Source organism: Pseudophryne corroboree, chromosome 1 (genome assembly GCF_028390025.1).
Source record: "Pseudophryne corroboree isolate aPseCor3 chromosome 1, aPseCor3.hap2, whole genome shotgun sequence".
NCBI lineage: Eukaryota > Metazoa > Chordata > Amphibia > Anura > Myobatrachidae > Pseudophryne > Pseudophryne corroboree.
This window is the reverse complement of record NC_086444.1, coordinates 845,619,418-845,637,740: the sequence shown is the minus strand read 5'-3', so window position 1 is coordinate 845,637,740 and position 18,323 is coordinate 845,619,418. Positions and strand designations below refer to the sequence as shown.

Sequence of the window (18,323 nt, the reverse complement as noted above, 5' to 3'; positions counted from 1 at the left end):
GCGAGTAGAGCACCTGGGATGGATGGCAATAGGAGCCGGCCACTGATGTAGAGCTCGGTGTCTGGAGCCACGTGTCTCGCAGCCAGCGGGACGGGGATGTGCAGTGCTGGTATGGCGGTCACTCGATATGGCTGACTGTGGGCGCCCCAGTGGTGTACCTCCAGTGTGCCAGTGGAGGCAATAGATGATCATGGCTGCTGGGCGCGCTCAGGGCTGGTGAAGCCCGTAAGGTGTCTGGCGCTGCTGTGAGTGCTGATCCCCGTGTTAGGAGCGCTCAGGTGAAAAGGCAGGCTCCGTTGATTGCAGCTCAAGCCGGTTGTTAGAGGTGGAAGCAGCTAGGAGTCCAAAAGCTGCTGCTATAACCATATGTGGCAGATGTTATCGGCTGTGCCGAATGAGCCCCCAGGGCTGCGCTGCTGAAAGCAGTGAAACAGGTAGGCTGATGTTGGGTGTGGAAGAGGTTCTGCCGGGGAGAATTCTACGTATGTCCTGTGTCCTTAACGTGTTTCAACGCACAACAGGGCGTCTTTGTCCAAAGGCAGGTAAAGTATTGTACACAGCTGCTGGGGTGGCCCAAAGACCCACTATTGCATGTGCATGGATCACTAAATGGTCAGGTAACCTAACTGAGGGGTTAGATTCCCTATCTAGGGGGGATGTTGTCTTACTCCTGTAGCATAAACAGGACTCTGCAAACTTTATAGTGAAAGCCATAAAGGTAATAGGCGTGCTTAACGCACGCACCACCGCTATGTCAGTGTCGTTACGCAGGGGCTTGTGGCTACGCCAGTGACCTGCTGAAGCAAACTCCAGGAAAGACGTGGAAGGCCTACCATTCACAGGAGAGGCCTTGTTTGGAGATGAATTAGACAAATGGATCTCCAGGCTACTGCGGGTAAGTCTATGTATCTTCCTCCCGCAGCCCACTCAACCAAGAAGTCTTATTTAGCTTCTAAGATTCAGTCCTTTCGGACAGCCAAGTTCAAGGGCAAATCCAGAGGTGCTTCTACGTCCTCCAGTGGCACAAGAGGTAAACCAAGCATACCAGCAACAGCAGGTGCTCAGGAACAGAGCTCAGGCTCTGCTTCCTCAAATTCTTCTTCATCATGACGGTGAACCGCAATGCATGAAAGGCTGTCCGGTGGGAGCCTAACTACAGTTCTTCAGTCAGATCTGGTCAAATTCGTACCAGGATCCCTGGGTCATAGATCTTATTTCCCAGGGCTACAGACTGGAGTTCCAAAGGCTCCCACCTCACAGATTCTTCAAATCAGGCTTGCCAGTTTCACAAGAGGCAAGTATAACTTTACAGCATGCCATCCAAAAACTGGTGCAGACTCACGTCATTGTTCCAGTTCCACCTCATCTACTAAACAAGGGATATTATTCCAACTTGTTAGTAGTACCGAAACCGGACTGTTCGGTAAGACCACTTCTGAACCTCAAGTCTTTGAACCCATACTTACGAGTGTTCAAATTCAAGGTAGAGTCTCTGAGAGCGGTGATCTCAGGTGTGGAGGAGGGGAAATTCCTAGTGACTCTGGATATCAAGGATGCGTACCTTCATATTCAGATCTCCGGATAAAGGCGCCGTCCAGGGAAAGGTTGCTGGATAGCATTTCTCTCTCAACCAAACTCCTCCAGGATCATGGGTGGATTCTGAACCTTCCGAGATCTCACCTAGAACCAACACGGAGGCTCCCATTCCCGGGAATGATACTGGACACTGTGTCACAAAAGGTGTTCCTTCCGTGGGAAAAGGCATTGGTAATCCAGTCGATGGTTCGGGATGTCCTGAAGCCAACCCGGGTGTCGCTGCATCTGTGCATTCGCATTCTGGGGGAAATGGTGGCCTCTTACGAGGCACTTCAATACGGAAGGTTTTGCGCAAGACCCTTTCAGCTCAATCTGTTGGACGAATGGTCTGAATCACATCTTCACATGCACCAGAGGATCCGTCTATAGCCAAAGGTCAGAATCTCCCTTCTGTGGTAGCTACAGTCTTCTCACCTCATCGCAGGACGGAGGTTCGGAATTCAGAACTGGATTCTGTTAACCACAGAAGCAAGCCTCAGAGGTTGGGGAGCAGTCACTCAGGGGGTGCAGTTTCAGGGAAGATGGTCAAGTCAAGAAGTCATCCTTCCACTCAACATTCTGGAGGTGGTGATAGACGCCCTGACAACTCCATGGGTTTCTCAGATGGTGTACGTGTTTCCTCCACTTCCTCTGATCCCAAGAATTCTAAAACGAATAAAAAATAGGAAAGGTTCAAGCAATACTCATTGCTTTGATCTGGCCAAGAAGGGCCTGGTACGCGGATCTTCTGGAGTTGCTCCTCGAAGATCCGTGGCCTCTACCTCTTCGCGAGTATCTTCTGCAATAGGGCCCGTTCGTCTATCAGGACTTACCGCGGCTACGTTTGACGGCATAGAAGTTGAACGGCTAATTCTAGCCAGGAGAGAGATCCCTAACAAGGTTATCCCGACTATGATCCAAGCCAGGAAGGGGGTAACGTCTAAGCATTACCAGCGTGTTTGGAAGAAATACGTCTCTTGGTGTGAGAGCAGAAATTATTCTGCGGTGGAATTTCATCTGGGACGTTTCCTGTTTTTTCTGCAGGCAGGCGTGGATGTGGGCCTACGTCTGGGCTCCATAAAAGTCCAGATATCGGCCTTGTCCATTTTCTTTCAGTAACAATTGGCTTCTCTCCCCAAGGTCCAGACGTTCTTGAAAGGTGTTCTGCACATCCAACCTCCCTTTGTGCCTCCCATGGCACCTTGGGATCTCAATGTGATGCTGCAGTTCCTCCAATTGGGCTGGTTTGAGCCTTTACAGGAGGTGGACGTAAGATATCTTACATGGAAGACCGTCACACTGTTGGCCTTGGTTTCAGCAAGACGTGTGTCGGCGCTGAGGGCTTTGTCTCACAAACCAACACCTATGCTACTTCAGTCTTTGGATGTTGTGAGGGCTTTGAAGGTGTATGCGAACAGAACAGCTCGTCACAGAAAGACGCAGTTTGTTCTTTATAATCCCAATAAGATTGGGTGTCCTGCTTCAAAGCAGGTAATTGCACGCTGGGTCAGACTTACTATCCAGCATGCTTATTCCATGGAAAGTTTGCAGTGTACAAAATCTGTACAGGCCCACTCTACTAGATCGGTGGGTTCTTCCTGGGCATCTGCTCGGGGTGTCTCAGCTTTGCAGCTCTGCCGAGCAGCTACTTTGGTCAGGTTCGAACACGTTGGCTAAGTTCTTTAAGTTCAATACTTTGGCCTCTGAGGACCTTCAGTTTGGTCGATCAGTTCTGCAGGAACCTCAGCACTCTCCCACCCGGTTTGGGAGCTTTGGTACATCCCCATGGTACTAAATGGACCCCAGTATCCTCTAGGACGTAAGAGATAATAGGATTTTACCTACCGGTAAAACCTTTTCTCTTAGTCCGTAGAGGTTACTGGGCGCCCACCCAGTGCTTCGTTCTTCCTGCACTTGTTACTTGGTTAAGTAATGTTGGTTCAGCCGTTGCTATTCCTGTTTCAAGTTTGGTTAGCTTGGCTTTCCTCTTGTTGTGTGTGCTGGTTCGGAATCTCACCACTATCCTTATCTATCTTCTCTCGAAGTATGGCCGTCTCCTCGGGCACAGTTTCCTGGACTGGGTCTGGTGGGAGGGGTGTGGAGGGAGTAGCCAGCCCACACTATCAAATTCTTGAAGTGCCCATGGCTCCTAGTGGACCCGTCTATACCCCATGGTACTAAATGGACCCCAGTATCCTCTACGGACTATGAGAAAAGGCTTTACCGGTAGGTAATTATAATCCCATTTTCCATCTGTCACTGCCTCATTGGAGCTTACAGTCTAGATTCCCTAGCACACAGAGGCACTATTATTATTATTATTATTATATTTATTTATTTTATAAAAAAAAAATTTTTAGTTTGCACCTAATTAACCTATTAACCCACTGCAGTAAAGCAGCAATGCTAACCAATGTGCCCCTGGTAGATAAATGGCTGCCTTACACATCTGAAGACTTTCTGCAAGTAGCAGGCAGTTTCCTAATCTGTGTTAATAAAGTAGAAAAGTTATGTTTCTATTTAGCAAAATTGCCCATTGGAATCCATATTTTTCTACAATTCGAAAAATTGCCATCTTTCAATAAGATAAATAACATCACTAATTTATGCATTAACTGTATTTCTAATATAGAATCATTTTAAAAACGATGAGAAATGAAAGCAGAATATTCTCTTAAGTGGATCATTTTTGTTTAAAAGGCATGGTAGAAAGAATTGAACAGTTGTCCAGACTGAGGGAGAAAACCTTGCTTCCTTCAGTATTTGAGACAGAAGTTGGTTATACTGTATTGGTGAATTGCCATATCGCTCCGAATAAACAGTGCTTCAACATAGCATAATGGATATGCTCGCCCACTGATTTTTTTTTTTTATTTTTTTTTTTCTCATTGGTTACCAGATTCTAATTCAGTAGTAGAACCATGGAAGCACCATGCTAGTGTCCTGTGGTAGAAAGGACTGTATAACTAATTATAATCTGATGAATTCTTTTTGTGATATGATCTGTTTAGTATAAGAATCTTGTTTTATAGGTGCCTTCAGGATGCTGAAGAAATGCAAAAATTAGCAGCATCTGTAGCTGCAAATTTGCAGTGTAAAGTAAGTTTCTCAATCTAAAGACTTCTCTGGTTAAATGCTTTATCATTATCATTATTATTATTATTATTATTATTATTATTATTATTATAGTTTTTATTAGTTAAAACGAGTGATACCTCTCTTCATCCATGGGGGACACTGGAACTGTGGATACAGGTGGAGCTGGAGGAGTCCGGACACCACTTTCTATTTATTTTATTTACTTTACTATTGTGTGACCAGTGGTGCCACTTCAGGCGCAGCGCTCAAGCTGGTATGCGCCATCAGCAGCCACCCTCTGGTGGCCAGAGCTCTGGCTCTGCAGTCATCTGCTCAGACCGATCTCTGGAGCACACGGGACACAGCAGCTGGAACAGGGACAGAAGGTAAGTGGCACCTCTCACTTCTGGGAGCCGGTGTACAACGGCGATTTCGCCATTTGAGGGAGGATGTTTTCTAATGGGGACACTGTTAAAATGTCAGAAAGTCCCTGCACTTGTTCCGTGCAAATGGAGATTATGCGCTCCAATAGTTAGTGCAGTGTGGCTCAGCAGTGCTGTAATGATTATTCAGATTGCAGCACCAATTCAAAATCTAAATTGATAAAATATCAGGTCCAGTTTCTCAGCTCAGCCGGAGCTCACGCATGGTAGTTTGTGGACACTGCTCCTGCTAGTGATCAGGGGGGCTCGACAGCATGGATTTACTTAACACTCCTCCACATAACCCGATAGGCTGTTGGCTGAATCCCGTGGATAACAGAGTGCCATCAGTATGGGTCAGAGCCCTGCACCGGGTAAGGCTCATTAGTAAGGCCCACTGGTCAGCTGCATAGGACGGAGTCTCTGGTGCGGACAGATGTAGTTAGTCGTCTCTACTCCTCTTTAAACTAACTGTACCCTTAACGTATCAAAAGGCAGGTGATGCATGCTTTTTGTCAGGAAGTTGGTGTCGACGAGGGCCTCTTATTGTGTGTGACAAGCTTATTTTGCCTGGTGTTCATTTCGCAAGCTGGACCCAGCAGTTTTCCAACTTCCAAAGTCTTGTCATTTCTGCAAGAAGGCTTGCATATACTGTAGGTCTCTGTCTTCCCACAAGGTTCAAGTCCTTTAGGTTTTTTCCAACACAAGCTTGTGCTTATACCACCTGTGCGGACTTTTATCCAGAGGGTGCTCCACCGTCAGCCACCGTTTTTCCCCTAGTTGCCCCATGGGATTTGGTTCTGGTGTTGTGGGCTCTTCAGACTTCTAAATCCCTGGCCTCAGTTGGCTCACACGGAAACATAGTGCTCACTACCTCCTCTGCCCAGTGTATGTCTGACTTGAGTGCTTTGCCTCATAACTCCGCTTTTTTGATCTGCCACCCATAACACGCAGTCTTTCTTACCAGATTAGATTTGTCTGGCTTCTAATTTACATATACCCCAGTAAATTGTATTATCATTACTTTCCTTGCCTATTTAGGTGAAGTGAGGATACTCCATGTTTACATAGATAGGGAACACTTCCACAGATCAGATTCGCTTTTTGTGCACTGTAATATCCATAAGAGGAGTTGTCCTGCTACCAAGCAGACACTGACGCATTTGATTAAGATGGCCATCCAAAAGGCCTACTCCATGGCCAAAAATCAATTTCTGGACTTGGTGAGGGCCCACTCGAACCGGGTGGTTGGCACTTCCTGGGCAGCTCAGCAGGGTGCCTTGATGGCTCAGCTTTGCATAGGGATTATGTGGTCCTCGGCACACACCTTCATCATAAGGATGCTAGTTTTGGGGAAAAGGTCCTATGCACAACACAGGAGCATTCCCTCCCTTGTGGGACAGTTTGGAACCATCCACAGTTTCAGTGTCCCCTATGGATAAAAGGCAAAATAGGAGTTTGAGGCTTACATGAGAAATCCTTTTTCTCTAACGTCCTAGTGGATGCTGGGGACTCCGTCAGGACCATGGGGAATAGCGGCTCCGCAGGAGACAGGGCACATCTAAAGAAAGCTTTTAGGATCACATGGTGTGTACTGGCTCCTCCCCCCATGACCCTCCTCCAAGCCTCAGTTAGGTTTTTGTGCCCGTCCGAGCAGGGTGCAATCTAGGTGGCTCTCCTAAAGAGCTGCTTAGAAAAAGTTTTTTTAGGTTTTAAATCTCAGTGAGTCCTGCTGGCAACAGGCTCACTGCATCGAGGGACTTAGGGGAGAGATTTTCAACTCACCTACGTGCAGGATGGATTGGAGTCTTAGGCTACTGGACATAGCTTCAGAGGGAGTCGGAACACAGGTCATCCTGGGGTTCGTCCCGGAGCCGCGCCGCCGACCCCCCTTACAGATGCTGAAGATCGGAGGTCCGGAAACAGGCGGCAGAAGACTCTTCAGTCTTCATGAAGGTAGCGCACAGCACGGCAGCTGTGCGCCATTGTTGCTACACACTTCTCACTGACCAGTCACGGAGGGTGCGGGGCGCCCTGGGCAGCAATATTAAATACCTTTAGTGGCAAAGAATACATCACATATAGCCATTAAGGCTATATGTATGTATTTAACCCAGGCCAGATTTCTCAAAACCCGGGAGAAAAGCCCGCCGGAAAAGGGGCGGAGCTTATTCTCCTCAGCACTCAGCGCCATTTTCCTGCTCAGCTCCGCTGTGAGGAAGGCTCCCAGGACTCTCCCCTGCACTGCACTACAGAAACAGGGTAACAAAGAGAAGGGGGGCATAAATTGGCGATATTTATATATTAAAAGCGCTTATAACAAAAACAACACCTTTTAGGGTTGTTTATATACATTTATAGCGCTTTTGGTGTGTGCTGGCAAACTCTCCCTCTGTCTCCCCAAAGGGCTAAGGGGGTCCTGTCTTCGATTAGAGCATTCCCTGTGTGTCTGTACGTGTGTGTCGACATGTATGAGGACGATGTTGGTGTGGAGGCAGAGCAATTGCCGGTAATGGTGATGTCACCCCCTAGGGAGTCGACACCGGAATGGATGGCTTTAGTTATGGAATTACGTGATAATGTTAGTACATTACAAAAGTCAGTAGACGAAATGAGACGGCCGGAAAACCAGTCAGTACTGGCTCAGGCGTCTCAGACACCGTCAGGGGCTGTAAAACGTCCCTTACCTCAGTCAGTCGACACGGGTACCGACACAGATGAATCTAGTGTCGACGGTGAAGAAACAAACGTATTTTCCAACAGGGCCACACGTTATATGATCACGGCAATGAAGGAGGCTTTGCAGATCTCTGATACTGCTGGTACCTCAAAAAGGGGTATTATGTGGGGGGTGAAAAAACTACCTGTAGCTTTTCCAGAATCAGAGGAATTGAATGACGTGTGTGATGAAGCGTGGGTTAACCCAGATAGAAAACTGCTAATTTCTAAGAAGTTATTGGCATTATACCCTTTCCCACCAGAGGTTAGGACGCGCTGGGAAACACCCCCTAGGGTGGATAAGGCGCTCACACGTTTATCAAAGCAAGTGGCGTTGCCGTCTCCTGATACGGCCGCCCTCAAGGATCCAGCGGATAGGAGGCTGGAAACTAACCTGAAAAGTATATACACTCATACTGGTGTTATACTGCGACCGGCAATAGCCTCAGCCTGGATGTGCAGTGCTGGGGTAGTGTGGTTTGATTCCCTGACTGAAAATATTGATACCCTGGATAGGGACAGTATTTTATTGACTCTAGAGCAATTAAAGGATGCGTTTCTTTATATGCGAGATGCTCAGAGGGATATTTGTACTCTAGCATCAAGAGTAAGTGCGATGTCCATATCTGCCAGAAGAAGTTTATGGACGCGACAGTGGTCAGGTGATGCGGATTCCAAAAGGCATATGGAAGTGTTGCCATATAAAGGAGAGGAATTATTTGGGGTCGGTCTATCGGATCTGGTGGCCACGGCAACTGCCGGCAAATCCACTTTTTTACCTCAGACCCCCTCCCAACAGAAAAAGACACCGTCTTTTCAGCCGCAGTCCTTTCGCTCCTATAAAAACAAGCGAGCAAAAGGACAGTCTTATCTGCCGCGAGGCAGAGGAAAGGGTAAGAGAGGGCAGCAAGCAGCCCCTGCCCAGGACCAGAAGCCCGCCCCGGGTTCTACAAAGCCATCAGCATGACGCTGGGGCTTTACAAGCGGACTCAGGAGCGGTGGGGGGTCGACTAAAGATTTTCAGCAATCAGTGGGCTCGCTCACAGGTGGACCCGTGGATCCTGCAGATAGTATCTCAGGGTTACATGTTGGAGTTCGAAAGGTCTCCCCCTCGCCGGTTCCTAAAGTCTGCTTTACCAACGTCTCCCTCAGAAAGGACGACGGTATTGGAAGCCATTCACAAGCTGTATTCTCAGCAGGTGATAGTCAAGGTACCCCTCCTACAACAGGGAAAGGGGTATTATTCCACACTATTTGTGGTACCGAAGCCGGACGGTTCGGTAAGACCTATTCTAAATCTGAAATCCTTGAACCTGTACATACAGAAATTCAAGTTCAAGATGGAGTCACTCAGAGCAGTGATAACGAATCTGGAAGAAGGGGACTTCATGGTGTCCCTGGACATAAAAGATGCTTATCTGCATGTCCCAATTTACCCCTCACACCAAGGGTATCTCAGGTTCGTGATACAAGACTGTCATTATCAGTTTCAAACGCTGCCGTTTGGTTTGTCCACGGCCCCTCGGGTCTTTACCAAGGTAATGACCGAAATGATGGTTCTTCTACGAAGAAAAGGCGTATTAATTATCCCTTACTTGGACGATCTCCTGATAAGGGCAAAGTCCAGAGAACAGCTGGAAGTCGGTGTAGCACTAACCCAAGTAGTGCTTCAGCAACACGGGTGGATTCTGAATCTTCCAAAATCTCAATTGACCCCGACAACACGTCTGCTGTTCCTGGGAATGATTCTGGACACGGTTCAGAAAAAGGTGTTTCTCCCGGAGGAGAAAGCAAGGGAGTTATCCGAACTGGTCAGGAACCTCCTAAAACCAGGAACTGTGTCAGTACATCAATGCACAAGAGTCCTGGGAAAGATGGTGGCTTCTTACGAAGCAATTCCATTCGGCAGATTCCATGCACGAACATTTCAGTGGGATCTGCTGGACAAATGGTCCGGATCGCATCTGCACATGCATCAGCGGATAACACTGTCACCAAGAACAAGGTTGTCTCTCCTGTGGTGGTTGCAGAGTGCCCATCTGTTAGAGGGCCGCAGGTTCGGCATACAGGACTGGGTCCTGGTGACTACGGATGCCAGCCTACGGGGCTGGGGAGCAGTCACACAGGGAAGAAACTTCCAGGGTGTATGGTCAGACCTGGAGACGTCTCTTCACATAAATATACTGGAGCTAAGAGCGATATACAATGCTCTAAGCTTGGCAAAACCGCTGCTTCAGGGTCAGCCGGTGTTGATCCAGTCGGACAACATCACGGCAGTCGCCCACGTAAACAGACAAGGCGGCACGAGAAGCAGAAGAGCAATGACAGAAGCTGCAAGGATTCTTCGCTGGGCGGAAAATCATGTCATAGCACTGTCAGCAGTGTTCATCCCGGGAGTGGACAACTGGGAAGCAGACTTCCTCAGCAGACACGACCTTCACCCGGGAGAGTGGGGACTTCATCCGGAAGTTTTCCACATGATTGTGAACCGTTGGGAAAAACCAAAGGTGGATATGATGGCGTCTCGCCTCAACAAAAAACTGGACAGATATTGCGCCAGGTCAAGAGACCCTCAGGCAATAGCTGTGGACGCTCTGGTAACACCATGGGTGTACCAGTCAGTGTATGTGTTTCCTCCTCTGCCTCTCATACCAAAGGTACTGAGAATTATTCGGAAAAGGGGAGTAAGAACAATACTAGTGGCTCCGGATTGGCCAAGAAGAAATTGGTATCCGGAACTTCAAGAGATGCTCACGGAGGATCCGTGGCCTCTACCTCTAAGAAGGGATCTGCTTCAGCAGGGACCTTGTATGTTCCAAGACTTACCGCGACTGCGTTTGACGGCATGGCGGTTGAACGCCGGATTCTAAAAGAAAAGGGCATTCCAGAGGAAGTTATTCCTACCTTGATTAAGGCTAGGAAGGAAGTGACCGCACAACATTATCACCGCATTTGGAGAAAATATGTTGCGTGGTGTGAAGCCAAGAAGGCCCCAACGGAAGAATTTCAATTGGGTCGATTCTTACATTTCCTGCAGGCAGGATTGTCTATGGGCCTCAAATTGGGGTCTATTAAAGTTCAAATTTCGGCCTTATCAATCTTCTTCCAGAAGGAATTGGCTTCAGTGCCTGAAGTACAAACTTTTGTCAAGGGTGTACTACATATACAGCCCCCGATTGTGCCCCCAGTGGCACCGTGGGATCTAAACGTAGTTTTGGATTTTCTCAAATCTCATTGGTTTGAGCCTCTCAAATCTGTAGATTTGAAGTATCTTACATGGAAAGTAACCATGCTACTGGCCCTGGCTTCAGCCAGGAGAGTTTCAGAGTTGGCGGCTTTATCGTACAAAAGCCCATATCTGATTTTCCATTCGGACAGGGCAGAACTGCGGACACGTCCTCATTTTCTCCCTAAGGTGGTTTCGGCTTTTCACTTGAACCAGCCTATTGTGGTGCCTGGGGCTACTAGCGACTTGGAGGACTCCAAGTTACTGGACGTTGTCAGAGCATTAAAAATATATATTTCAAGGACAGCTGGAGTCAGAAAATCTGACTCGTTGTTTATATTGTATGCACCCAACAAGATGGGTGCTCCTGCGTCTAAGCAGACGATTGCGCGTTGGATCTGTAGCACAATCCAACTTGCACATTCTGTGGCAGGCCTGCCACAGCCTAAATCTGTAAAGGCCCACTCCACAAGGAAGGTGGGCTCATCTTGGGCGGCTGCCCGAGGGGTCTCGGCATTACAACTTTGCCGAGCAGCTACGTGGTCAGGGGAGAACACGTTTGTAAAATTTTACAAATTTGATACTCTGGCTAAGGAGGACCTGGAGTTCTCTCATTAGGTGCTGCAGAGTCATCCGCACTCTCCCGCCCGTTTGGGAGCTTTGGTATAATCCCCATGGTCCTGACGGAGTCCCCAGCATCCACTAGGACGTTAGAGAAAATAAGAATTTACTTACCGATAATTCTATTTCTCATAGTCCGTAGTGGATGCTGGGCGCCCATCCCAAGTGTGGATTGTCTGCAATACTTGTACATAGTTATTGTTACAAAAATCGGGTTATTATTATTGTTGTGAGCCATCTTTTCAGTGGCTACTTCGTTTGTTATCATACTGTTAACTGGGTTCAGATCACAAGTTGTACAGTGTGATTGGTGTGGCTGGTATGAGTCTTACCCGGGATTCAAGATCCTTCCTTATTGTGTACGCTCGTCCGGGCACAGTACCTAACTGAGGCTTGGAGGAGGGTCATGGGGGGAGGAGCCAGTACACACCATGTGATCCTAAAAGCTTTCTTTAGATGTGCCCTGTCTCCTGCGGAGCCGCTATTCCCCATGGTCCTGACGGAGTCCCCAGCATCCACTACGGACTATGAGAAATAGAATTATCGGTAAGTAAATTCTTATTTTTCTCTATCATCCACTAGGAGACACTGGAGATCTATACAGCTGGGGTGTGAAGACTGCAGACCGGAGGTGGCACAATTCATTAATTAAAATTTTATTCACAGCTGGCTGCTCCCCCTTCACGTCTCCCTATCCCTCCAGTTTGAAACATTGTGGTAGGAGGGGGAAGCACAGAATGGAGCTCTTGCTCCACAAAAGCTTTTTATGATCTTTTTATCTGTAGCCCGGTCCGACTTGACAGAATGGAGGGTGCAGGCTGAGTTGAGGTGTACCTAAAGAGTACATAGAGACTAAGATCCTGGTGAAAGCGATCGGCATCTCTTACAGAAGGTCTTCCTCTAACAGTGAGTAGTACAGGCAGCGCAGCTCCTAATTATAGGTTTCCCCCGCTGGGCTGACAAGCGCTGGCAGAGCAGGCAGCGGCGGAACTCAGCGTGGCTCAGGTGGCTGGCGTGCGTGCATGATGCCGACGGGAGTCAGGGGTGCAGCGCGGAGCAGCTCGGAGGCTTCCTTCATTCATCACCACAGTACAGCATGGACAGTAGGAGGTAACGCAGGTGGAGACGCTAGCAAGAACATAGAGGGGTATATGCAATTGCGGTCGAATTGCCGCAAAAATCGAAAAACGGGGCATTTTCAACAAAAAAAACATGTCGAATTGGATTCGACAATGCAATACAGTACTTTTCGACAAAAAAACGGACGTTTCAGATTCGACTTTTTGCAATTCGTCATTTTTAAAATTCGACATGTCTGCAGTGGTAAAAATGTGGCTTTTCGACAAAAGTATATTCAATTGAAGAATGTCGATTCGACAACAGTGCTTTTCGACAGTAATTTCGTCAATTTCATTCCGCCTCACTTTGCTGGCGGAATCTAATAAAAAAAATTAAAAACATGTTTTTTTTGTGGTTTTTTTTTATTGCTAATAGCATATCTATTTATATTAGAAGGGATTATCTACTTTGTTTGTCTATTAGGAGACACAAGTATTATTTATATATTTTTTAAAAGATTTTTTTTTTTTTAACTGACTAATAGAGAGAGCATGGTTCTCAGTGGGAATGGGTTAAAATCCTGAAAAAAAAATGCGTGGGGTCCCCCCTCCTAAGCATAACCATCCTCGGGCTCTTTGAGCCGGTCCTGTTTGTATATACGGGGGGAAAATTGACAGACTGCGTCCGGTCCTGGTGCAAAAAATACCGGGGACAAAAGACGTAGGTCCCCCGTATTTTTAGCACCAGCACCGGGCTCCACTAGCTGGAGAGATAATGCCACAGCCGAGGGACACTTTTATATCAGCCCCAGCGACCGTGGCATTAAATCCCCAACTAGTCAACCCTGGCCGGGGTACCCTGGAGGAGTGGGCTGGGTCCCCCCCCCCCCCCCCCCCGTGGGCTGCGGATGGGGGGCTGATAGCCTTGTGACAAATAAAAGAATATTGTTTTTTGCAGCAGAACTACAAGTCCCAGCAAGCCACCCCCGCAAGCTGGTACTTGGAGAACCACAAGTACCAGCATGTGGGGGTAAAACGGGCCCGCTGGTACCTGTAGTTCTACTGCAAAAAAAAGACCCAAATAAAAACAGGACCCGCACACCGTGAAAGTAAAACTTTATTACATACATGCCGACACACACATACTTACCTATGTTCACACGCCGACCTCTGTCCACTTCTCCAAGTAGAATCCACGGTGTACCTGAAAACAAAATTATACTCCCCTAAATCCAGTGTGGCTGTCCTGTTCTTTTTTTGTAATCCACGTACTTGGCAAAAAAACAAACCGCATACCCAATCCACGCACTGAAAGGGGTCCCATGTTTACACATGGGACCCCTTTCCCCGAATGCTGAGAACCCCCGTGACTCCTATCACAGAGGTCCCTTCAGCCAATCAGGGAGCGCCACTTCGTGGCACTCTCCTGATTGGCTATGCGTGTCTGAGCTGTCAGACAGCGCATCGCACAGCCGCTCCATTATCTTCAATGGTGGGAACTTTGCGCGGATCGGGTATGCGGTTTGTTTTTTTGCCAAGTACGTGGATTACAAAAAAAGAACAGGACAGCCACACTGGATTTAGGTGAGTATAATTTCATTTTCAGCTACCCCGGATTCTACTTGGAGACGTGGACAAAGTCGGCGTGTGAACATAGGTAAGTGTGTGTGTCGGCATGTATGTAATAACGTTTTACTTTCACGGTGTGCGTGTCCTGTTTTTATTTGGGTATTCTTCGGCTCTTTTTGCCGAAGAACTACAGGTACCAGAGGGCCCGTTTTACCCCCGCATGCTGGTACTTGTGGTTCTCCAAGTACCAGCTTGCGGGGGAGGCTTGCTGGGACTTGTAGTTCTTCTGCAAAAAACAATATTCTTTTATTTTACACAAGGCTATCAGCCCTCCATCCGCAGCCCATGGATGGGGGGGACAGCCTCGGGCTTCACCACTGGCCCTTGGGTGACTGGAGGGGGGGAACCCCTTGATTTAAGGGGTCCCCACTCCTCCAGGGTACCCCGGCCAGGGGTGACTAGTTGGGGATTTAATGCCACGGCCGCAGGGACCGGTATGAAAGTGTCCCCCGGCTGTGGCATTATCTCTCCAGCTAGTGGAGCCCGATGCTGGTGTTAAAAATACGGGGGACCCCTACGCTTTTTGTCCCCCGTGTTTTTTGCACCAGGACCGGACGCAGAGCCCGGTGCTGGTTCTAAAAATACGGGGGATCCCCTGTCAATTTTTCCCCCGTATTTTTACAACCAGGACTGGCTCAAAGAGCCCGAGGCTGGTTATGCTTAGGAGGGGGGACTCCACGCAAATTTTTTTAGGGTTTTTTAACCATTTTAGTGCCGTCCGAAAAGTTGAATCCAGGACGCACTAATCCGTCAATTGGTCCGTTTTTCGACAGCGGGACTGTCTAATCCGTTTTTAATTGAATATGTTGAATTCCGGCACCCGCCGGCCGGGATTCGACGGTCGAATTTAAAAACGGGCGAAAAAAAGACGCAATTCGTCCGGAATTGCATATACCCCATAATCGGAAGGGGGATGAGAGGCGCTTTCAGAACCCCCGGTAAGTGCAATTGGGCGCGCTGGAAAAGAACAGGCGCATGGATGGTTGTTCCTCGTTACAGGGAAGCCTAGCAGCGAGGCGAACAAAAAACTTCAGTTGCGGCCATCTTGTTTATTTAAATTGGGCGCGCTGGCAGAGCGGGCTGTTCAGAGAGATGGGAGGCGGAGTTGTAAAGCATTCTTTCCCCTGTCTATTCAGAGCAGCAGCCATGTTATTGTTAGTCTACATTGCATGCTGTGGAAATCACTTTAAGGTTTTTTATCTAGCGCTGGCCCATAGTTCAGAGCAGGCTGTTAGAGGATCTTCTGTAATTAAAAATGTGATGTTAATAATAATAAATACATTATATATATATATATATATATATATATATATATATATATATATATATTATATTATCTTCCAAGGGACGCTCCCGACAGGTCCTATGGAGGAGGGAGCATCAGAAGTATCAACCCTGTCACATATCAACCAGTTGGTGGTGTGGGATTTGTAAACGTCTGGCTGATTTTTAAAACATTTTTGCAATTTTTTTTTTTATTCTATTCCAGCTTGTGGCTAAAAAGACCTGTTTCATTGCTCCCCATATCCCTGCAGCCTTTCTCCATCTATACTAATAGAGTGAAAGCACTGCTGTTTGGAGTGTGTATGTGAGGGTTGGACATGACGTCTAAAGCACCAGCCAAGACCAAAAAAAATAAGTTATGTATGTTCAAAATGTGAAAAAAAGAGCACGAGTGTTGGCAGCTCCGGGGTATGCGACAAATGTTTGGGAATGGACGCTCAACCGGGAGCAGTGGTACATCAGGGTCATGGGAAAATGCCCTGTCGGTGTAATCCCGTAAGCAACATTTAGACTAGGCCGCCGGTTTCTCAAAAAGTATGGAGGAATTCCTCATTAGGCTTACTCCGCCAGCACAGGTTGAAAAACCTGAAAGCTATCTGTAAAGAGACCTCTTCCTATCATGCAAGAAGAGTCTGAGGAGGAGGAATGTCTCTTGGTAGATGAGGAGGAGAGACAATCGGTGGAGGAGATATTGGATGGAAGTCCTCCGGAGGAGAATTCAGAGGTAAAAAGGTTAGAATCCCTTATTGAGGCTGTTAAAGAGGTACTTAATTTCAAAGAAGAGGAAATTAAGGAACCTCAAATATTTGATCTGTCTGAATCGCAGAAGCCGACAGCGGCAGTGTTTCCGATTCCTCAGACACTTCAGGATCAGATGGGAGAAGCATGGAAGCAGCCGGAAAGACGCTTCCAATTGCCCAAAAAGTTTAGTTAACTACCCCTTGCCTAAGGGAGTGATGTCCAAATGGGAAGTACCACCGATTGTGGATGCTTCTCTAGCTAGATTGTCAAAAAAGACAATATTACCTATACCGAATGTGACTACACTTAAAGATGTGTTAGATCGCATGGTCCTTAAATCCATCTTTCGTGGCGGCATGCGCATCACAGAGACCTACCATAGTAGGTGCATGGGTCAATAAGCCTATTGTCGCTTGGGCAGGACAAATAATTCAGGCTGTTGCGGAGGACAATAATCAGGAAGAAATAGACTAGCAGAACATATCCGAGAGTCTGCCGCTTACATTTGTCAAGCCACAAAAGATGCTAGTAGGATAGCATCACGCATTTCAGCTTCGGCAGTATCAGCCAGGCGGATTCTCTGGCTCAGAGATTGGCAAGTTGACTCTGATTTTAAAAAAAGGCAGTGTTAGTGATCCCCTTTTGTGGAGAAAGCGTTATTTGATCCAGAATTGGACAAGTGGATTTCTCAAGCCACGGCGGGAAAATCCATGTTTCTGCCAACTACGTATCCTAGAACCACACAACCTGTAAGTAGAAGCTACTCTGGTTCGGTGTTTAATTATTTTAGATCTCAGTCCTTTCGTGCCAGAGGAAGAGGCTTTGCTGGACAAGCTCGTGGAAGCAGAGGCAGAGGCTGTTCCCAGTCCACATCCCGAAAGCAGGACTCTGAGCTTGCCAACAAGACCGTAGCATGATGTTCTCCCAAGGTGGGCTCACGGTTGATGGGGTTTCAAGAAGCCTGGACCGAAACCTCTGCCGAAAGTCTGGATCAACAATATTATTTCCCAGGTTTACCGAATGGATTTTCAAACACGACCTCACAGTCAATTCTTTACTACAGCCTATTCAGAAATTACTTCAAACAGAGGTTATTGCCCCAGTTCTGGGTCCTCTGAGAGGAACGGGCTTTTATTCAAATATTTTTGTAGTATACCAAAACCAGACTGGTCAGTAAGACCAATCCTCAATTTAAAGGTGTTAAATCAATTCCTGACTGTTTACAGATTCAAAATGCAATAGATAGTCAGTTATTGCGAGTCTGGAGCAACGGGAGTTCATGATGTCGATGGACATAAAGGATGCGTACCTCCATGTCTCAGTTTGGTCTCCACACCAAGCGTACTTACGGTTTGCTGTGGGCAGAATCATTACCAATTCAGAGCTCTGCCGTTCGGCCTGTCATCGGTCTCGAGAATCTTCACAAAGTTCATGGCAGTCATGATAGTGAAATTGAGATCGTTAGGAGTAACAATAATACCATATCTGGACTACCTCCTGATCAAGGCTCCATCCCAGGACCTTTTGATCAAGGATGCTCGGATGACTCATCAAGTTTCAAAATGGTTGGATTGGGAATTTCAAAAAATCCAATTTACAACCGACGCAGAGAATTAAATTCCTGGGCACAATCTTACCTTTGGACACAATTCAGTTGAGTGTTCCTTCCGGAGGACAAGATTCGAGACATCAAGGAGTTGGCTCGACTGGTCTTACAAAATCAGACTGTATCGTTACATCTCTGTGTACAGCTTCTGGGAAAGATGGCATCCATTGAAGCTATCCAGTACGCAGACTATAATCCAGACCCTTTCAATTAAATCTGATTGCTCAAGGGGCGGGAAAGCATCTACTTCTTCACAGAAGAATCCGCTTGTCACCTCAAGCCAGGACTTTGGTATTTGGTGGTCGGTTCACAGGAACCTATCCAGGGGATAGGGGTTTGGAATCTGGAATTGGATAATTTTGATA

General features: G+C 47.3%; 1 protein-coding gene across 1 annotated transcript in view; it reads left to right on the top strand.

The window, feature by feature from the left end:
- UBA6 (ubiquitin like modifier activating enzyme 6) overlaps positions 1–18,323 on the top strand; it is a 170,044-nt gene that overhangs the window by 62,022 nt on the left and 89,699 nt on the right. The window contains exon 12 of the mRNA XM_063919926.1: positions 4,608–4,674. Coding sequence (XP_063775996.1) covers positions 4,608–4,674 — 67 coding nt within the window. The remainder of the gene's footprint in view (positions 1–4,607; positions 4,675–18,323) is intronic.